We start from the raw sequence: 23,587 nt of genomic DNA on the forward strand, positions 1-23,587 counted from the left end.
CACATACAGACACTTAGAAAACTTCTTATTAGGCTTTTGCACTTGCTTTTTTCAAACTTTGATATGGGAATAGGTTTCAGCTATCTAATGGAGACAGTAGTTGTAGTCTGAGTTGTTGCCGTTTTAGGAATGAAATGACATATTATCATATTGTCATATGACATATTTACCACAAGGAAATCCCCTTCAGACAGTAATGTGCTGTTAAGGGAGGTGGAATATGCTCCTATCTGCTTTTGAAGCATCGTCAAAAAATAAATAAATAAATAAAAAGCACTTTATGATTCAGCTGCTCATCACTCACAAGTTAGGAGTGCCCCCTTGCTGAATGTACCACTCCCTGAATACCATCTACTATTTTTGCATTCTTGTATTTTCATACCGAAATTCTATTCATACCTTATTTATTGTCTAGTGACTGGGCTATCCAACCCATTATTCACTGCGCTTTCCATTTGTTAACCTGTCTAGTAAAAGAGGCCCTCCCAGCGTCCTTTGTACGTGTTAATACATGAGGCAGCGTGGCATTCGACAAGTCATTCTTCTTTGCCCACCCTCTCCACGAGGTGAGGAGCCCCGGTGGAATGCGGCCTCTTCCAGCCTGTGTGAAAATGCTGCGTCTGCCTTGCCCTTCCTCACCTCTCCGGCTCCTTCACACTGGGCTTGAACATTGGCACAAAGGCCTAGCATTGTTTTGCTCTTCACTTTCTGTTGATGGCAACCCACTGGTTCTCAAAGCCCTCAGTTATCACAATGGAGTGATGATTTTTTTGTAAAGCATCCCATGGACAAAGAAATATTATCAGGCTGAATTTGATGCCGCAAGAATATTCCTATTGCACACTTACTAACCCTAGAGATGACCTATTGAGTTGGGTGTCAGCACCATCAACTCTGAGGAATCATGTTGTTTTATAGTAATTTTGTGGGCTAAATCCAATTTATTGACCCAATGTGTTGGGTACTACTACTCTACTATTCACTCTATAATGAAATCACTTCCTAATGCTCCTAATGAGCATTTAGCCTAGACTTATTCTGTTGATATTACCTAGGCATGGGAGTGTGAGTGTGTGTGAGTGTGCTGATCTGTGCTGATCTGTGCCACCCTTGTGGCACAGATCAGCACACTCACACACACTCACACTCAGCATGTTGGCAATTGTGTTACTTGAGGCCTGTTCAGGCATGATGTGGATGAAATGCAACTAATAAACCTGTAAACATACATGCATTGTAATTTACAGTGTTATGTAGACTCTACAACCTTTAGCCTCACCTCATGTTGTTCTATATGCCTTTAGACCTGCTGGATTTAGAGGCGGCAGTAACTCATCAAGTGTCCTTACAGGCTTCAGGTGACATGGGAGAGAACTTGTTCACCAGGCTGTTAACCAGACTGACTTTTCATCACTAATGGGGGACAATATGAATACTATGAGGGGTTCTGGCAAGGCAGGTCATTAAGGAAAAAAGAAACGAGGCTGACATCAAGTAAGACAGGACAAGTGGCCCCAGGGTTCGCCTCCCCTGCCGGGTCTGAATCTTTGTGAAGGCAGATTGAAGAGGCTGCTCCCAAAACCCCACCGAGCTGCTGTAAAAGAAAACGGCTCTTGCAGGCATCTATGATTGATGGGTGAGATGCCTTTGAAGTGGCAGTCCAGTCATTTCTTTCCTTTGCCCCATTTAACCAGTAAAGACAGATCTAAGTCATGCACTGTGCTGGGTGGGCCGATGACTGATGCACTCCACTTATCTCACCAAACTCAATTGGCAGTTTGTTTGAGACTGCCCCACACACCCACGTTAATGCTGCCACACTGTTGCTGCTGCTGCTGCTGCTGCAACAATTTACTCTCTTTTTGCCATTTCCACCTGTTGAGGTTCTGCTCAGTATGTGCCCAAGGTTGGTTTGCATCCAAGTGCTACCTTCGTGGAAAACTAGAAATAAGTTATTTGTTATGCTCTCAATCCAAAGAGTAGAACTATACTGTCAATTCTGTACTGTTAATTGTATTAGCGCTTGACTGCAATTAATGGATAAATATGATATTAGTGATACCCGACCAGTTTGTGCAGGTAGTCTAAAGTACAGTTTTACTTTGACTATTCGGGTGTTTTACTTGAGACATTTGTTCCTTTCAATCCACATTTTTTTGTTGGCAGGTAGCCATTTACCTCTTTTTAGATTCAGCCAATTCTTGTTTCCTGCCTTGACAACTTTTTTGTTCTTTGATACTATACGTCCAGACAGCACATGTCAACACCCATCAGTAGAGACATACTATGGCAGCACAGTGAGTAAAATCTTTAGTCATATGCCCACATGTGTTGGCCTGGGTCTCCCAGCTGTCTCACTTTACACAGTGGCTCCTGTGTTCCTCAGGGAATTAGCCATGTCATACATCTCTTCAAAGCCCTCTGATTTATGCCTGCATTTAGAGGTGGGGAGAAATGTACCCACTTCCATCTTCCCTGTCTGCCTCTGGCTTGACATGCTGTTCATAATTGGCCATGTATTTTTCTTTTTTTACTAATGCAGATGTCTTACCAACAGGTGCCTACTGCATATATTCTGTCAGGGCTGATGATTAATAACTGGGCTCATTGTCAGTATCAGAAGAGTTATCGGCACGCCTCTCACCTCACAGAGTGTGTGGGCTATCTTTATTAAACAAAGCTATTAAGTTGCATTTTAGATCAGTCCTTTACAAATGAGCCTGCTACATCTTCTTGTAGAAAAGAAAGACACATTGAAACACTTAAAGGAATAGCTCACCCAAAAATTAAAATTCTGTCATCATCTACTCACCCTCATGCCAGTTGAAACACAGGTGAAGTTTGTTCATATAACACACAGGGAGGTTGCCAGCACAACTCCATAGCAGCCTTCTCCAAAACAACTGAAGTCAGTGGGGACCAGTTCTTCAGAGTTCCAAAAAGACTTACAGTATATTTACACCATAATTTAGTGCAAATCTTAACAACAGCTGATTGATTTGCAACAAATAATGGTGTATAGGTATGTATGTAACTATTCCTTTAAGAAATATCAACCAATATCAGAGTGTAGCAGCGGAAAAAGCTGTGCCCTAAGTTTTCAAATGCTGAGAGATAAGTTTCTATTGGCACAATGATTTCACTTTTCAATGGCTTCATTGTTGCTGGACTTTTTACATCCACAGGGATGTAATTTATTGTCTGACCACCTGTTAACATACTTACAACTTAATGAAGCTTTGCCTGTGTATCCATTCTCACGCTTGCTCCCTATCTCACCACATAGATAAAGTATAATCCATTGAAACTAGCATATCTTTTCACTGCTTTTTAAATTGTCAGTAAAGAGTGTTTGGGCGATACTGGGTTATGGACAGATTTGTGTGACATTTGACCGCAGATTTCACACTTTGATGGGGGAGTTTACGACTTCCCTGATGGAGTGCAGGCTCACCCCTGCCGCCCCTCCCTTCATCCCATTCCAACTTCCTCCTCTTATGCATCCAATTTTACTGTCCCAGATAGGCCAGACCAGGCCAGGCCAGTGAAGTGAACTCACACTATCCCTATGAAAGGATTTATCCACTTCCTGTATTAGTGGCCCAAGGTTCAGGGGTGAGCGAGTAACGGTAGTGTCAACACTGCAGGGCTAGTGATTCTTAAGCCCAAAGCCCCTTAGAAAAACACAAGCAGGCAGAATATTACGTTCCCTAAACTGGTTTGCGTGGTTCATGGTCCATGGGAATCATGCCCTGCAGTAGAGAACCAAGGAGACCAGAGGATTGGTTTAATCCTGTGCTTCATATGGGAACTGGGATACCTCAGGCTGGAAGCAGACATATTGACACAGCGGCCCCAAAAGTCCCTTCTGTACTACTTGTATTTATTGTAATCAACCATATCATATCTTTGTATAATTGAACAAGTGTATTCAAAATAAGTTCCATTGTTTTCTTCATCTGCACCATGATAGGAGACATAGGCGTCATTTGTTTTACGAAGCAAGTGTTGACATTTTATAAAAATCATCTTCATTACTGTGACCTTCATATCCATCTGAAGAAACACAGTTCGCCTGCTTGCTGAAGGATACTGGGAACTAGGCATGTGAGGATGTGTGTGCACAGTGGGGGAAGGTTGTGTTTGTTTCTCTTCGGAAATGGCTTTGTGGGAATATCAGATTTGTCCCTAACTGGCACACGGACTGACATCACTTCCTGTACCCAAATCTTGGCACAGTGCCAGTAGTGTGAAGGGCAACAAAGTGCATTCCTTGGAACCAGAGGCGTTTTATCTCTAGTACGATTTGAGAGGAGCATGTAGATAAATTTACAAGAATAGAACGGACCTTGCAGAGAGATCTTACCCCTTCCTAGAACCACCCATGTGACAGATCTTCAGTGTAGAATTAAAAAATATGCTTGTTACATAGCGTTTCACCTATTTCTCAAGCTAATTCCACCTTGATATTATGACTAAATAAATGCCAAGATGATGAGTAGTGAACTACTCCTCTCTGCCCATCTGTGTGTACCTGACTGGTACAGTTTGACTGTGTTTAAGCTTGGAGCTAGCCAAGACTTTGGACTTCACACAAGCTTTGTATGATGTAAAAGCTGGATCATTTGGTCGTTATGTTCAACAGCTGATGTGTAAAAGATGGTCAAAATCTTAGTGACCATAATTTTCAAGACTCCTTGGGTAAATGCTCAGTGAATTATCAGGCTTCCAGTGATGTTTAATATCTGCGTGTTTCCTCAAACTTCCTAAAATCTGCCATTTTTTATGATCTTCTCACGGAAATCATTTCTGCTCTGTCTGTCATATCGAGTTTTTTTAAGGTCAAAGCAATCACGGACTCCAGTGTCCATTCTTTGATCATATAATATTCTTTTGACTGTTCCAAGAATAAAAAACATCTGAGTATTTCAAAATGTGTGATAATATGACATCAGCTTGCGTGATTGCATGGTATTCACTTGTAAACTGCAGTGCTGCATGTGCTTAGTGCAGACGCAAAACACTTGGGGATTGCAAGCATTACAGACTCATTACACCATTGTTTCTGCTGCAGCTTCAGGCCCCCCAATTTATTTATTCTGCTTACTTGCATTAGATGGCATCAGTTCTCTTGGAATTCTTGTGATTCCTCTCCCATCAAACCTCACCTATGTTTTGGCAATTGTTTTGCCAGATTTTAATCTGATAGGTTTACTGTAAGGTATGTGGCTGGTTTTGTTACTAACCGACTCTTCAAATCTGGTTAATCATTTTCAAAAACCACAAGGCACCCAAAAGCCTGTCTAATGTGAATTTATATGGTGTTTAGTTTTTACCCTTGAAATATGGTGAGATGAGAAGCCAGGAGAGCCTTGAAGGAGCACGTAGTCTGGTGAAAGGTGAGAAAAGGAGAAGAGGACTCATCCGCAGACTCACTTCTAACTAACCTCATTTCATCATAGATAATAATAGTCGGTTACGTCTGGAAAGATGATGACAATCCGCTGGATTCAAACAACATAACTGACAGAGATATTAGTACTTAAATCACCAGGGCAGTTACACTTGGCATTTTTCTAGAAGGAGGCTGCTGAAAACTATGAATAGTGTCTAGTGACATCACTGCCTGGACCTCAGTCTGTTTAAATATATCAAAAGAGGGTTGGCTTTCAGAGTATTTATACAGTCTCACTGTCCTTAAATAACATTTGGATTTACTATGTTCACTTCCTGTCTTACCACTAATACTATCATGATCGTGATCAAGCCCAAATGCACTTTCTGAATGTATAATAATAAAGCCAATTAATATCCTTTTATGGAAAATAAATTCCTCGTGTACATGGTCTTGTAATGCCATATCCAGTGTTGCTGTTAGAATCAATGTGTGTATATTTGGTGCTAATCCCCAAAAAAGGCATAACCAGAGAAATAAACACTTCTGGTGAGTGGGGTTGGTTATACGATGTGAAACGGGGACAAAACGGGTGCCTAGGTAGGAGAAATGAAACTAGGTTAAAGTGCATGTCAACCGGTGGTGTTATTTTTTAATGTTCATGTGTTTTCCTCATTGGTTATAATGAGTCACGCTGCTGGGAATCCTGGTCATGAATCCTACAGGAATGGACGTCATTTGGAAGAATGAAAAACTGAGATATCTGATGCATGTGTACATATATTGCAATGTAAAGAGAATGGAATTTGAAATTGTTTAAGTTGCAGTGATATTTAGTGCAGGTAATAACAGGGAAGTGATAACAAGTGTGCACAATTATGCATTTCTAGTATCTGAGCTATGATACTGTCACTATGAGCTACCAAGTACGGTCTTTTGTTACAATGTGTCTTTCACACTGACTTGATACTTACCTTTACCAGATATTGAGTAACATTTTTATAAAATGAAATGCTCAAGCAGCTTGCACTCAAGCTCTCTTGTTTTAGCACCACTCTGTCAGCTATATTTTAGAGTGATTAGGTTAACCACAAAGAAGTGTAAGCAGTAGGCAAAAATGTCTGAATGTGCTAAACCCCTGTAGTAAGTCTTAGTTTCTTGCTATATGTGTACAGCCACAGTCAGAGGAGTTTTCTGGCGTGATGAGAGTTACTCATTTGAATCAGTCTGTTACTTTCCATCAGATGGCCTCCCCCTAATTTCTCACTTTCCCCCAAAAAACCACAAAATTTGAACTCACGCATGTGGTTTTGTAACCTATAAACATTTGTCATATTTGCCAGCTTTTCTGATACCTGTCTAACCACCACCTGTGCATTGACTCATATGTAAAGGCAGTCCTCCTTTTGTCTTTGTTGGGGCTGGAGTAATGTTGAAGACACACAGATTCTGTCTATTTCTGTTTCTATTGTGACCATGTGGGTGGTTTGTTCATGTCACTTTATTTTCGGGACTTGCCCAAGCAAAACTCTACTTCTCTGAAAGTTAAGTTTCAGTGACATGAATTGTAACCAAAGTAAATTACTCATCATGCGCGCCTAATGACATTCAGCAACTGGTAAAAGCAGCAGGTTCTTCTCAGCTTGCTGAAGAATCCATATGCTGAAAATCATCTTTGATGTCTGTGTTTGAGTTTGTTCTGTCACAGTGAGGGAGCAGTGTTTCTCTCAGTGGGTTCTGCTTTTTGCTCTCCTTTACTGCTGCCTCTGGCTGTGTGTCAGTGATGGGAGATGATGAGATATTGCTGTTGAATCTGTTGGGCCAGATATGGAGCACGCTGTCTTGCCCTGACGCATGTGTGCTTTCTGTCCCAAAGCCTTGTCTGTTGCTGATAGGATCCAGGCCAAGACAGAGAGAGTTAGGGGAATTAGGTTCCCCTACCATGGATATTAACTGTAAAGAATCCCCAGGATTCAAATTTAGAAAGGGCTCTCCTTCTGTTTGGTTCATCCACAGGGTCAGTATGCCTTGGTTGGCTGGATAGAGACTGATGTATAATGAAGGGGTGTGTTTGTTCATCCATGTGTCATGTGCCATATCTCAGGCACTACTGATTTGATTTTGCCAAAACTTGGGGAAATCATGCATCTCACCTCCACCAGTATTTCCAATATTAAACCATTTGGCCCAAGGAGGGCGCTACAATTACAGGTCGAAACAAGGTGATATTTGTTACTGATTGGTCTAGAGTGAGACTGCATCATATTCTTATAGAAGTGGCACCTAGAAACACACCCGTCTTATAGGCCTAAATCAGGAAGTGTGGCTGCAATAGAGAAAAGCATCCCATCCCCCCAGTTGAGAAGCAGTAGATTAGGCCTATTTACCCAAATTAAATTGTGGTGTTGGGTATGACTACTGGCAGGAAATCTTCTCTGCGCGCAGGAAGTGATGAACCAAAACTTAAAGAGTGAAATACATCTGAACTGAATCCTAAACAGCAGCGAGTCAGCTTGCCATTCAGAGAAAGCTGGACTCACCAATTTTAGATCTTTTTGCCCCTCTCATTGCTGTGATATCCTTTGGTATAAAGTGATAACAGACCAGCCGGGTTGGTAAAGATGAGGTGCTGAGGTACTGACGTCATGATTTCTGGGTATTGAATTCCTTAAATTTCAAACACTTACCTCTCACTGCCATTTGGGGCTGCCGATGCCAAACGTGCAACATTGCCAAGTGCAGCTTTAATCAAGTGGTGTTGGATTTTTAGGTATACACAGCATAGCTGGTTTTGTCGCATTTCAGCCACAGGGGGCGCTATAACATGCAGCGAAACTTAAATGGTCTTCTCGGCCGCCCCGTTTGACCTAGACACTTGAAACTTGGTATATAGCTGTCATTTGGCCTGCTGAACAAATTTCAAATTGGGACCCATAAGGTCCGCCTGGATAGATTTTCCGCCATCTTGGAAATTTGGAAAAACCTTTGACAATCTTCTCCTCCTGAACTGCAAGTCCAAATGACACCAAATTTGGTATGCATGGTCCATGGACATGCCTGAACAAAAATAACAATTGGGTAAAAAATGGCGGAGTTATTAGCCAATCAGATTTTGACAAAATTCAACAATGCCCAATGACCTTGAAACTTGGTGGGTATATGGGTGACTGCACCCTTAGGGACTGTACGAAGTTTGGTGTTGATAGCCCAAAGAATGACGACAGTACGAGTTTCAATTTGTGCTAAGCTAACCGCTAATGCTCGAAATCACACATTAACAGCATCTACTCATAAACGGTGACTCGCATTCACTCCCGATCGCTTGTGGACACCTCTCGCACCGGTCCTGAGTGATTTTCAGAGGCGGTCGCTGTACTAGGCGGTCACTGTACTCGGCGATCGCGCGCTGTGAATACCTGTCGAGGCTGCTTGCAGCTTTAATTTTCTGTATTTCTTGGTAGCTTGTAGTTAGAAGTTTACAGTCTCAGCCATACATCTTGTATACAGCTTCTATTCCAAGCTCCTCATTGTTTATTATCTCAGCAGAAGAGGTTTAGCATATTTGAGAGATTACTATTACAGCTGGAGTATCAGGTTTACCATCAGATATTGCTGTATCTGTTGGGTTAAGGAGGCGTTTGCAGTGAAGTCTGTGGAGTGTCTGGAGGGCTCAGGCTGGACTTGTTTTTCACGCAGAGTGAACAACAGCTTCTCTCATTCCTCTGCTGTGGGCGTTCGGCCTGGCCAGCGAGAGGCACAAGCAGCAGCTGGACAGGACGTCTCTGTACTCCATCGCTGACTGAGGAAACAGAAAGATGGCTGAAGAGGAGGGGAGAGAGGCAGCGCTTGGGGAAAGCGGGGGAGACAGGCAGAGGCAGACAGACAAGGTGACAGAAGACACAAAGCTGTGGCAAGGCCAACAGATGCAAGTTTTTTTTTTGTTTTTTTTTTCCTGTACTTTTTTTTTCTCTGTCCTTGGAGGTTACGGACTGATGGCAATAGCATATGTGACAGGATTAGAATTCAGTTGGTTTCAACTTGAAAGAAAAAATAAATGACTGGTGAACGTTTAAGGCTATTGCTACTTTCATATTGAAGATTTTGAGTGAGTTTAGTTTCCCCTAGACTTATCTTATCATGTTGAAAATATGTATACATCTCATGGTTTGGCCATTTGTAATAAATGGTGTTTGTGAGACTTTTTCTCAACCTGATCTAATAAAGTAAACACATCCATGTTTCCTTTGAAAGCACTAATGATTGCATCTCACTCTATATTTGTATTTTGACTAGAACTCACAATACAAAACAATGCTTATTTTTTCAAACTTCATTTTTGTTTATTTATTTAATACTGAGTTTCCTTTCTGCTATTGTCTGTTTGTGGTACTCTCTTTCTCCCATAGACTTCTATTGTGTGTTGTCTTTTTCTCAGCAGTTAAATAAAAAAAGAAATCATATCATTGCCCAACAAGTATTGTAATCTTTTGGCAGTCTCCCAGAAAGAGCTCATTTTTTTTCTGTTTGTCTGGCTGATGTTTGTTATTCCACAGCTGTATGTGTGGGGGGAAAAAGTGAGTTTGAGTGCCCTTAGACGTGTTTGGTGGAGTGAGGCGTGATGACTTTGGTTAGAGAGGGACCGCGCTTTAATCCTTGGGGAGGAAAAGGGAAGAGGGAGGGCGGGGGGTTGAAAACACTGATGCACCACAACAGGGTTTTGCCATTAAATCCTGACCTGTTTTCACTACAGCTAGACATTGCCATGTTTTAATGTATGCTCTCCCATAAGCACTTCAAAGAGAAATCTCCATGGGCTGGGGATGAATTCACAAGCAACAAGAGATTGTACCAAGTCCAGGTTAAGACATCTGTCTAAAGCTCAGGATTTGTCTCAAGGGACAAATGGTAACAATAAAGCATCTGTGTTTTTCTCACAACAAGCAGAGGAGGAGGTATGCCATACATTATTTCTGGCTTAATGCTGATCAAACATAAGCCTATAGAACGGCACTGAAGAGAAAACAATAGCTATGTGTTCTTAGCACAAAAAAAATATCTCCCCCCTGTCTCCTGCTGTTGAGGCACAGTCCAGTGTTTTTGGAGTCAGTTGGGGGAGAATTTAAAGTTTTTATCTCCCTGTCTTTCACTTGGACTTTAATTATTTCCAAATGTTCCATCTGATCGCTATTGGCAACCTTTGCGTGTTTGGTGTGCTGTGTTTGAAATGTGAGTGGGCCTTGGCTGGCACAAGACGGTGGGGTAAAATACATGGTCTGACCCCCAGAAAAAAACTCTTGGCCACAGACATTCCCATGGGATGGATGACGTTCTAATGGAAACGGGCTGTTGGGTACCTCACTCAAACCTCAGCGCTGTGTGTGTGTGTGTGTGTGCCTCCCTGTCTTGATGTGAGATGTGTACGTTCTTGTGTGTGTGTGTGTGTGCAAGTCAGTCCCTGCCTGCATTCAAGTGGCTAATTCATAGATGTAGAAATTAAAGGATGTTTACGCAATAGGAAGATCGCAGGTTGCGGTAAAGTTAGTTAACCACCTGAAAGCTTGTGGCCGATGTAGCGGAAGTTCCCTAATGTGCAAAGGGCAAATGTGGATGTGCCATCTTGTAAACATGACTCAATCTGTGTTTAAATCAACTGCTGCAGACGTTCACAAAGCACTGAACTGTACATTAGGCAAGCAGACAAAAGGCACACCGGGCTTTAGTGTCCTTTCAGCATGCTGAGCCCTGCTCTGCTTGACTGATTGGGCTCAGTCACTGTTCTTCACACCGTAGTCAGTAGTCTGTCCTGTGACTGAATGAGAGCCTCTACCAGAGACCAGATGAGATAGAATACCCTTCTTCATCTACCCAAACATTGAAAATACCCTTACTCTAGGCTCCATCAGACAGTTTCTTTGTGAGAAGTGACCTGTTTATCATTGGTATCAGTCAGATTATGCATTATCATTAGTTTTTGTCCAATATCTTAATATGTCACTATGGATATGCAGGGTTCCTACAGAGGTCTAGACATGTATGGAAAAAGACTTTTGTAATTTCTAGGTCTTGTTAAGTTAGGAAATTGCACAAAAAGTTTGGAAAAGTATGGAGAAATATGTGTGTTGATATACACATGACTATACATTTTCTGTGATTTTCAATTCCTGTCATCTCACATATTCTGACATTTGTTGGTATGAACAATAATTTTCATACGTAGAGTAATAAGGAATAGATTTCTATCAGCATAAATCACACTGAACACCAACATCTTAATCTCAAGAAAATAAGAGCTGGAAATAGGCCTGGAAATTTTGAATTTTGAAATCAAAACTGTGTATTAACCGTGGAATATGGCCTTCCCATTATACCATCTCTGACATATGACCTTTTTAAGAGAACCTTTTGAGAAGGTGTTATTAACACGCTTTGCTCATTTGTACAGTTGTGTGACTCCTCTTAAACAAGCTTGCTCCTGGCTGTTTTGATCGTGCAGTGAGTTAACCTATATGACATGTAGAGAGTGGTACAGTGTGAATCAGGTCATTACTGTAGACCATGCTGACAGGTTTTTCAACTCAAATTGTCCAGGAGCCGGCCATGTCTCCAAGGCAACTACTGAAGGCCACGGTTAATGGTTAATTATGGGCTTTACAACACTGAGTGCACTTAAGTGTAAAGTCTGGTCCTCCTCCTCCTTAGTGATTAGAGAAGGTCAAATTTGACCATTTAAGGAAAATAAAAATGGTTGAAAATGTCTGAAGGGGAATATAATTGGGGTGCTGTGTGTTCTCTTGATTTTATGTCTGGCACCTAGCACAGCCTATAGATGGTCAGACAGGGTGGTGCTGCATTGTTCAGAGGGGAGAATTTATATAGTACTGTTGTTGAGAAGGAGACTAGTCCATTCCTTTTTTTTGCTTTAAGACTGGTTAGGGTTATAGGTTAGTTATATGTGTTTGATTTAGAGCATGAAAAGAAGGTGCTCATACATGATCTAAATAAACAAGGTGACAACAAATTAGTCATGACATTTGCATGTGTGCATATACTCTTAGGTTTCATCCAAATAATTCCCTTTTCCCCCCTCTGCAGGGCCATTGTCTCGCAGCCCGTGTGAGTTGCTGCCTGTGGGGACGGGACACCCAGTGCAGGCCATGTTGAAGAGCTTCACTGTCCTGTCAGGCTGTGCCAGCAGGGGAACCACCAGCCTCCCCCAGGAGGTCCACATCATCAACCTGAGGAGCCATGCTACTGACGGACCAGAGGACATCCCAGAAGAGGTGAGTCACCATTAGAAAAACAAACTCAGCTGTATTTTCTGCCTCCATATTGAACTCTAAAATCAAAGTCAACTACAGTCAGGTTTAGACTTTGTGGTCAAAATCAAATGAGAGTTGAGCGCAGTAGAGAAGCATCCAAAAGTGTAATAAAACTCACATCTACTATCAATAAAATGATTCTTACTATGAATATATTAAAGTAATTCTATTTTTCAACATTGTCCTTACAAAATAGCTTCTTCAGAGACATTCTGCTTTGCCCTGTTCTGCCTGGCCTCGTCTTGAGTTGAGTTGCCTGTTTCAGCCTGATAAAGTGTACAAGATCTGCTACATCTTTCCACTGCCCTCTTTTACCCCTATTGCAATCAGTGACTGATAATGGCAGCCATTCCTTTCCCCTCTTTCTGAGCGGAAGCTTGTTGGCCAAAGCCAGGGAGCAAAACATTGTAAACATCCGTTAGATGTCAGCTTGTGATTGGAGGCTCTGCAACGTGCAGTAAAATAAACCTATAAGCCTGCTAACAAATCAAATCTGCTGATCTCACCTAACACATGACTTTCTAAAAGGTGAGAAAAAAAAAAGACTGGGATTAATTTGTTGTATGTAAGAATTTTTCCACCACCACCACACTTGCTTTGACTAAAGCTCTTTAAAATGGTTGTTCAGACTGTCAGCACATCTCCTGTTTGTGTTTCGAGGGTTGATGCCAATTTTCGAACCCCAGCCTGTCTTTAGGTGTTATGCTGCAATATCGAATGGCAAATCTCCCACTGTTTGCCATAGTTCTAATATGAATCATGGGCCCAGAGCCTACGAAAATGCTGCGTCTGGATTTTAAACTGTCCCAAGTTCCCATCCCCCTCAGTCACGGCAGTGCGAAAAGCAGCATGTATAGACTTGCCATTGCAATTTTGCTGCTGATGTAGGCTTAAACATTGCCAAGGCCAAACATACAGAAACACAGTGTGTGTCAGTTTGCTGCATCAGCAGGTAAATAAAGAAATCACTCTCTGGTTTCTGTGGCTCTGTGCTGGGTCAAAGAAATGCAGGATTTAAGATTAATTTGTATGTCTTTCCTCTTACACATTTGAGATTTGTCAAAGATTTGCTTGATTACAGTCTTAGATATTAGGTAAGAAAACACAGTGCCTTTGTCTGCCATCATAAGTATAATGTAAAGTGCTGAGTTACTCTTATTTATGTGGACTTAAATTGCCCTAATAGTAATAAAAGTTGAGGTTTGGATAACATTAGTTAGGTTTATGGCAAACCTCTAAAGCTGGTGCCTCCCTATGTAAAATTTAGGCTTCAATCCAATTATTTGATAAAGTTTATATAATGAGCCACCAAATTGAGATTTTGATTTCATATCAAAACAATTGTTACTACCACTTATTTCAGGATGATGCCTTCAGGTGTCAGGTGTCACTCCTCAATTCAAAACACATGCTTTTTGTGAATGCACCACTTTACTCCTTGCACAGGAGTGTCCTGCCAAGTGGAGGGGTGCTGTGTTTCATCTAACTACAGATATACTGTCAAGGTGGATTATGATAAGGCACAGATAGATATTCACACAAAAACAGTGAGTTGAGTTTTGTCTACAGCTGCTGACAGATAAGATTTTCTTTTTCTGTGCATTCCAAGCCTCAGATATTTCCCTGATTAATTGTGTGTCTTTTTATGGGAGAGATTAGTGAATGCAGGACAAAGGGTGACGAGGATCTTTGACTGACACATAACAAGGATCTTTCCTGTTTGGAGACTTATACAGAAAATCAAGTTATCTTACTATATGTTGGGTGTTATTTAAGCTGTGCATAACCCAAGGGACTTCTTGCATTTATTTGCTCTCTAGAGACTCTTTCTACTTGTAGTGGTGGAGCAAATAATGGTTCAGTTATACCGTCAGCTAATTCTGCCTAGGAGGTACAACAGACATTAATCAATGTGATGTGGCCATGGCAAGGTTTTGGTTGTCAATTTTTGAATCGTAAAATTTTTTGTGTGCTTTTGTTTGATCGTTTTGGCCAAACTTCATATTTTTCTGTCTCTGTCATTGCTCCTCTACAGACTTTATTTATTGGGCTTTAAATCCGTGGAATAAGTGGAGCAATGAATGGTCTGATGGTTGGATTGAACCTCAACAATTTTGGCACAGACTTGCTGCAGTGTTATTAGCCCAGTTCTTCATAGTGTACAGCACGCAATGTTATTTAGTTTACACAACACTCAAAGAATGAGTATAGCCTGACTCTCGCGTGCCTTTTCCAATGTGTTTTTGTGTGTCTTTTGGCTCTTCCTTGAACGTGAAGATGAGAGGTGGAAGAGGAAATGTGTGTGGGGGGCAAGTAGTGTGTGCACAATGTATGAATACCAATTACTTCCTTTCTAAAAAAAAAAAAAGAAACATCAAAGGGCATCTTTGGCAGAGAAAAACGTAAGTCTGGTTTGGATCAATTTCTTATCAAAATCATGCCAGTGCTATCACAACAGAAATACAGTTATACCACTATGAAAAGCCCACTCAACTTTCAGGTTGGTGACCCTCACGTCAGATCACCCATTGTGAAATATCTGTTATTTTTCTCACCTCACTGGATGGACATATTCTGTACAGCAAAGAAAAATTAATAGGCTGTCATGTGAAAAACAGACCAACTGCCCTTTTCAACTTTTGAATTACAATTTTACATTAGATTATTTTCCTTTTGAGACCTTTAATGATTTTGCTTTTGGGTTTGGGCCATTCCCAACTTGTATTTATTTTCTTTCGTAATTTGCTCTGTCCCCTCATAGTGTTACCATCATGGATAGATCACAGTGAAAAATTCAGTTTTTTAAGGTCTGTTACATCCATCACTTCACGAGTCACCTGGCCTTGTGTCACCCATCCCCTGCGGGGTCCAGTGAGGAGTGATGTGGAGGAGGATGAAGTCCAACTGGCTGTTCCCCCGCCCGTAGCCTTGGCTATAGAAGGACGCCCAGGCTCTGTAGAGATTAGGTGGCCCTGCAGACGCTCCTTCTGTGACTGTAGGTTGGTGCCTCCGATTAGATAAGATCCCCTTAAAGGTCACTCAGACGCTTGGCCCACTCAGGTCCTTGATGGCTTTTCCACCTGAGAAACAGATCTGCCTGTTTAGGCACAAGCAGCCCCTTCCTTTCTGCTTGTGTTTGGCCTTCAACGAGAGTGCAGTGCGGAGCGTACTGTACGGTACGTCAGAGTGTGGTCTCATGGACACAGACGGCCCCTGATCTTCAGGGACAGAAGGAGGGCATAATCCATGTGTGACGTCCATATAAAAGAATCCACCCTCTACCCTCTATCTCAGGAGATCTCAAAACTTTTATCGTGGAACACCTACAGCCACATTTGGCCAAAGATGCCCTCGTCCAAAAGGTTGCGAAATATGATCGCATTGCGCTTAATACCTAAATTGAATTGTTCTTCGTTTTTATGGGGACAGATTGACCCATTGACCCATGACAGTCTACAGTATGAAACCCATTCTGAACACCAGTAGATAATGTCAATATCAGTACTAGCCAATATCAACTCTGAGCTGTGGATTTCAAGCAGACGGATATATGAAACTCCTTAAGGGTTCGGCTTACTAATACAATCTGTCACCCATGCCTAAATCTTGCAATTCTGCACTGAAAAAAATGTCCATATTAACAAGTAATTTAATCTCATCTATCTGATCTTGTATTTTTTATGATTATTATGGAGAGCAAGGATTAAGCAGCAATTGGCAGAAATGTATTTTGAAGTCATGTAAAAAAAAATCACAACAGGGAAACATTCAGGACAAATGTTCCCACTAAGGTTTGTGTCTGATAATTTAGCATATTAACCAAATCATATCTTGCCAGTTATCAATCATTGCTCCACTTTGTCCCCTGAAAGTTGTGGATAATAGTGTATTTGGATGTAGGGACTTTCCCATAGTTTAAAGTTTAGTGAAGTAACGCCCCTGGGTCCCAGCCCATAATGTGGGTTTTTCTGAAAAACCCCTTCCTGTCTTTTCCAAACAATTTTACATTAAGTTACACAACCTTTTCTGTTATAATATGGAGCTGGGGAGAATACTGCCTTTCTCTGCCATTCTGAGATATCTAGAATAGCCTATAGTCCATTGAACTTACATACAGGCACCAATGTCAAGTCAGCTCGGCCAAATAAAATACAACTCTTATTGACATCTGTACACCCTAATACTAAAAGGTAAAATTGCCTCACCTTCGGTTTTATTCTACGAAACTCTAGCTAGTTTTATACAGCTCACACAGGTGTGGATAATCAGGGTGGTTGTTAAACATGTAACCCTTAATTAACACGTTGATTTTCATTGGCTGTCACCTGTGCTCTTGCTGAGAATAAGGCAGCGTTAATGGGGCTCCGTCACGGTAATCAAAGCCCCAATAGGTTTATGAAAAAAATCAAATTCCAGAGCCGCAGATTTTTGTTCTGATAAACCTACGTTAGCCTCTGTTTTGTGAAATGTTTGAGGGAACCTTGTTAATTTGAATGTTTTAATCCATTTCAGTCATCAGTTTTGGAAGCATGCAGATTGATCTCACTCTCAGTAATGGGTCTTTTCCCCTGTTTGCTTTGGAATGTGTGTCCTACGCTTATTTTTTAAGTCAGCAGAGAGGTAGCTGGTCAGTCTGTGATTATGTAGATGTTCTCTAAGTCCTGCTCTCCACCTCTCCCTCTCCTGATGGGGGAGGAAGTGGTGTCTAGGCCACAGAACTGACTGTATTTGGATGTTTAAACGATGGCCCGCAGTACAAGAGGTGCCTGTGGCTAGCTTTGGCTGAGCTGAACTCAGACTCTGGCTGTTTGGGTTGAGGGGCTGCAGGAGAACACACCACTTACACTTTTCCAATATGCAGCAGTGACTTGTTACTAAGTAACTGCAAAGCAGAGTCTTGGCCAGGTAGAGGAATAAAGCCACTGCTGCACATTGCATGCATGCACTAATACAGACAAGGGCACACACACACACACACACACACACACACACACACACACACACGCATACACACACACATCCTGCAGCTGCAATGTGTCAGGCCTGCTACACATCCCGTCCACGTCCATGTGTGAAACTCACAGCTTGCAGTTGGTCCGTGTTTTCAGTAAAGAAGTGAGAGCAATGAATTGTTTCCTGCCTGCTCCAGTGAACTCATTCTGTATGGGTATTAACCAGAGGGTCTGAACTGTTACCCTTTCAATAACAGAAAGAAATGCACAGCTGGACCTGACTCAAAATACACATCTTGGCTCCTGGCCAATCTCCACACCGAAGTTGAGTTATTAAGTGCAACAGAACACCTCAGTAGTGACTGTGCATAGTGCTTTGACAGGCACACACTCACATTTACAGGACTTGCTGTGACCAAGTAATAACAAATCGATTATTATTAACAGACCAGATGGAGAAAGTATGCTAATCATTTATTCAAGTAAATGTAGGAATACCCACAATAATACTCTGAGTAGTACTGTAGAAGTATAGGCTCTGTTCAATTCTACTTAAGTGAAAGTATTGCAGTGTTTGCTGGATTAGAAGTAGTACGACTTTGATGCTCCAACCTTGAACGCTAAAGGGGAAATAATGGTGTGGATTGGTTTGAATGTTGGCAGACTCAAACTTTAAAAGAGTATGATTTTTATGACTTGATCATTTTTTGAATTCAGACGCTTTTTCTTAAACATTACTAGTAACTGCAGCTGCTAGAATAACATATTAAGGTAAAAAGCAGAATATTTGAGTTGGTCTAGTGGTGCATAAGGTTCGCTTTCCTAAAATCCAATTAGTGAAATAAAGTACAACTACCTCAAAACTGTACTCATGTATAATACTAGAGTAAAAATGCTTAGTTACTTTGCACTGCTGTGAAAACTAAGTGTTTTTCCATCAGTGAATGATTAGGTGTCATTGTTGTACTGAAACATTGCTATAGGAAAACAAGAATCAAACTATTTCTAGTTTTGTACAAACAATTTCATGCAACCCCTAATAAAAATGCAGGAATTCACATCACATCATCATGTGGAATGATCATCCCTCCTAAATTAGCTGCTTACCTCAACAAGGGCAGAGCAGAGTCTAGTTGGAGGAATTACGTTATGTCAGAATCACATCCAGCAGCAGAGTAAGTTATTCAACATTAAAAGAATACAGCAAGTTTTTGGGAGATTGAGTCATTGTCAAGTAATGAGAACATGGACACCAAAAGCATCCATGTGTGGTAGTGTTTGCTGCAGTGCTCTTTATAATACACTATGTTAATTATGTTAATTTATAGTTGGCGACTAGCATTATCCAAATTATGAAGACAGACCTTTTAATAATAAATAGCTTAGATTATGTTAGATTAGTAAGTGTTTTTATTATATGCTTGTACATTCATAATTTAAAAAAAATGAAGTATTCTTAACTCAGTATAGCTAATGTAGCCAGGTTTATTTTTGGAACTATGTCAGCTGAGCAACCATGTATTCATCTGCTGTGCACAACGCCCACCACTTCCCCACCACTTCCTATGTAAATGGTCACGCTCCAAACCTCGTTGGAATACCTTTCCACAATAGTAGTCCCTGGTAGTTTAAAACTACTCCTTAGCCACATATTTACGATCACTTACTATGTAGCTTTAGAGCTGCTACATGTTTTTATTTTCTCATTTTTAAGATAATGGTAGCCGCCTGTGATCACTCAACATAGTGTTTGTTAATGCGTTAGCATGGAGCCAATGATCTACCTGGGACACATGGATGATTTTGGTGTCATTGCTTAACAGGTAAGTTGACCATGGGGCCAATTTCCCAAAAACCCAGTGTATTCCTTTAAAAGTGCAGGTTTTTAAAAAGACACTAAAGCCAGGTTTAGGGCTCTCTTTCAAAACAATGAAGTAATATCACTGGCTTGATATATGACCTGATTTCCAACAAACTAAAAAAAAGGCTGTTTGCTCTGGTTTCTTACTCACCAGTACTGTAGACAATGGACTGTTTGTTGCACGTTCCCCCAACCTGTCTTTCAACATAAAACAATCAATTCTGACACTGGCTCAAGACAGCAAGTCTTTGATACCAAAGTTTTATTCACAGTTGTCTTTCTTACCCCCTTTACACCTTGCATTAAAATGCGTTTTGGGTGATCGGATTGCAATCGGATAGTGCTTGACCACATGAAAGTACAGGTGTAAATGCACCCAAGACACATTGAGGACGGATTGTGATCCGATCGGCCAAACCACCTCCGGAGGTGGTCAGGGATGCATTGTGACCACATTGAACACAAGTGTAAATGCAATTGCGTTTTCAATCCACATACAACAACTACGTGGGCGGAAATACGTAATCGCGCGCGACTTTCGTCTTCGGCATTCCAGTTGTTGAAGACGGCTTCTTCCCCCGCTTCCAAAAGCAAGCATAAGTCCATACAATAGCGCGGCTTCACGGATGGGTATCATCTTTTTTTTTTTTTTGGACCCGCGCAAACGAGAGGAGGATGTGACATTCGATTGTTTGAGCTGGACAGAGCAATCGGATCTCAATTGGATCTCAATGTGGACACTGGAGACACATATTAATACCAGGTGTAAATGTAATCAGGTTAAATCATATCTAGATACAATCTGGATACGAGACGCATTTTAATGCAAGGTGTAAAGGGGGCCTGTGAGATGATTTCATCAACTACAATGGTCCTCATCAAGTAACAGGAGCCTCATTCCTCCCTAACATCCATGTGGGCCAGTAAAGGAGAGACAGACTAGGAGACTAGGAGGCAGCAGCCTGGTATAGGGCTAATAAAGTGACCGTTCTGGGCTGGCAGGCCGTAATAAGGCCTGTCATTACTAGGTCGGGGTTGTGTGTGTGGGACGGTAATGCTGTTTTCAGATGATAGCAGAATTTCTTTTGGCAGATTTGCACAAAATTGGATTTGCAGTTTTATAGTAAGTAAGTATTCCCTATTATAGAAAAGGAGAGGCAACGCAGCAGGAGAGTTACGGTCAGAGTGAGCTGTACTGCAGACTAGACTTCCTGCTCATATTTCATCCAAGCTTTAAACCCCATGGGTGTTTGGGGCAAAACACCTTTTTTCGCGGATTGGGTTTTGACCTGAAGGTGTTGGTGTTTTGCCATTTATGCTCTACCAAAACAATGACCTCATTTGAAGTGTTCATTTCTGCTACCCTTGCCCTAGTCTGATGGTTAGGGTATCAAGTTTTTAATATTTTTCCATATGCTCCCTCTGTCACATGCCAAAGTGGCCCTTTAGACTCTACTAACAAGCCACCACCACATCTTTGTTGATGGAGAGCATTATGGGAAACTTTTCTCCTAGCTGTTGTGTTTCCCATGTCGCTGGCATCTATGGCACAAAAAATAAGCACTTCAGTTTTCTAAAAAACAAACATCAGTATTTGGTAACGGTGGAGATAAACAAAGGTCTGATCTCCTTGTGCCTGTCTGGGCTTACAATTGGGTGATACGGTTGAAAATAAACAAAAAGGGGCCGGTGATATCTCAAATAGGCCATCTTCCTCTAATCAGTTTACCAAAGGCAAACATCAAACACAGGCTCTTGGCTCTAAATCAGGGTCAGGCAGAGCAGATGATTGTTTTATCAGCTGGAATTCGTAGATATCTTTTGACTGTGTGAGCGACTAGCTGTAGAGCTCAACAGGCACAAACAGTTGGCGAGAGCACAGTGTCAGATATGAGTCAAGCTCGCACATAAAAGGCCGACTATATACGCACACAAAGCCAACACCCTTTTCTTTTTTCTTGTACCTACTTTGGCCATTTCTATGTCCTTATGCTGTTGTTTTTTTGTGCGTCAAGATTATGTGAAAGCCTATTTACTGCGTATTAAGGATGTATGGCATGATACAGAATGGAAGAACGTTCTCTTAGGGGCTCTCATGATGTGAATACATGTGATAAAGGCAGAGAGATGTAAGGAGGACTCCATCCACTTACTCTTATCACCATGAGATCTGGGTCTCCCCCCTGCCTCATGCCGTGTTATTTTCTGGAGCATCTCCTGCCATTCCACCCTCTCACTGCAAGATCGCTATCCAGAGGCCCTGTCTCTCTCACTGCGAGATTGCTATCCAGAGGCCCTGTCTCTCTCTGACGTCTGCTCAGGCTGTTGTCTGGGTGCAGACTGATTACCATCGCAGCTCAGGGGAAAAAGGCTCCAGGTAGTGTCCCCATCGCACCCGGATCAGTGGGTGGCACTGATAAGAGCAGTCAACAGGTTTTGCTCTGCCCCAACTACCGACTCGCTTTCCCTCCCTGCACAGAACCCTCCCTCAAGTGCAATGATCCAGAAAGAACCAAGATCCAGGCAGACAAGGCACACACACACACACACACACACACACACACACACACTCATCAGATAAACCAGTATGATTGGTCCCAGGCAGTGGGTTCCTCCTCTTGCAGCCTTGACTTTTCAGTTCTCAGCCAGTCCTATTCGTTGTAAACCTGTGCCATAAATCACTAAAGTGTTTCAGGGCTCAGCATGTGGCGGCTTGTTTATCCAGGCCAGTTTAGTATGTCAAGTAAAAGTTTTTCATGTCATATACTTGCAGGATATCAATCTATATCAGCCCGTATTGATTTCTTTATAAAACAGGCAAACGATGCGAGCCAGACCTTATCGCTATGCTGATATCTTTCTGCTACTTGTACTGGAATACAGTGTGCTGTCTTTCTCAAGCTGATTATTATTTCCTGGGAGGGAGAGTGTATTCCTAGATTAGTCTTACTTTTTGGCTAATTAAAGGATGTTTTGAGTTTTCTCTGAGTCACCAAGGACAGTTAGGCGCTTAATTAGCTCTGTCAATAAAGGAAACTCCCTTTTCCTGCAGGGATACTGAGCCCCATAGTGCAAGCTCTGACTGCAATGTGACTGCTGGTTACATTGCTGGGCACAATATTGACCAGGGCTTATGCAGTTATGAAAGTATTACATTACAGCGCTGATGTGCTATGTTTATGAAGCACACTCGAAACTATGTGTAATTTACGCTGGCCTGAAAGGTCATGAAATTGCAATCACATGCTCAATACAGGCCAAATGCTTGGAATCACCCATTGCAATTACAGGCTGCCAGGCATACATATAAATCTCAGCATGTTGTATTGTTATACTATTAACAGGATTGTTTATGATTTTTCAACTGAGATTTACATCCAGTTGGCATTGTGTTTGTTTTTGTATCTGATTCGGAGCTTTAAGTTGTAGGTATACTTTTTTTTTTTTTTTTCAACAAGCACATTTCCATTGTTTACACATGCTTCGGCCAGTAATGGTATGTTCTGTGACTGGCCTCGCTTAGCCTGCTACAGCTGTCGTCCCCTGTGTGGAGTTTTATTTCAGTAACGTGATAGGTCTAGACAAGCCTCCATAACTCCTCCATCCCTGGCCACTGGCAAATGTGGCCTGTAACTGTAATGGACACTGGACCCCCAAATCCCTGTACCAGCCTCCCGATAATCAATCAGGAGGCAGGGCCCTCTCCCTCCACAGGGTCTTCTGAAGGTAGCTGCACCAGGGACAGCTCAGCGCCACCTGATCCTTTGCGAGCACAATGCGAGGTACTTTGATGCCCGGTGTTTCTGGACCCCCTCTCTCCACACCCTGGCTGTGTGACATGGCCTGTTGCTGTAGGCACCGCTACGCTGCTCTGTTACCACCGCAGTGCCCCAAAACCTCAAGCCAAGTCTGTGGGCAGAGACGCACACCAGCTGCTGGCGACAACTCTGCTCCGGCCAGAAATGATATAGATTGATATGTCATTATTTACTCCCTGAACCATTAATAACAATGGATTATTAACGTCTGTTTTCCCCTTTTTTTTTTTCCCTCTCAGCGC

General features: G+C 41.8%; 1 protein-coding gene across 1 annotated transcript in view; it reads left to right on the forward strand.

Moving 5' to 3' along the window:
• Positions 1–23,587, forward strand: part of tgfbr3 (transforming growth factor, beta receptor III) — a 65,845-nt gene that overhangs the window by 10,384 nt on the left and 31,874 nt on the right. The window contains exon 3 of the mRNA XM_071536096.1: positions 12,488–12,675. Coding sequence (XP_071392197.1) covers positions 12,488–12,675 — 188 coding nt within the window. The remainder of the gene's footprint in view (positions 1–12,487; positions 12,676–23,587) is intronic.

The sequence above is a fragment of the Centroberyx affinis genome, unplaced genomic scaffold (assembly GCF_046629955.1).
Source record: "Centroberyx affinis isolate AG114_WGS23_722 - 3 ecotype Tasmania unplaced genomic scaffold, CSIRO-AGI_Caff_v1 ptg002825l_1, whole genome shotgun sequence".
NCBI classification, from domain to species: Eukaryota; Metazoa; Chordata; class Actinopteri; order Beryciformes; family Berycidae; genus Centroberyx; species Centroberyx affinis.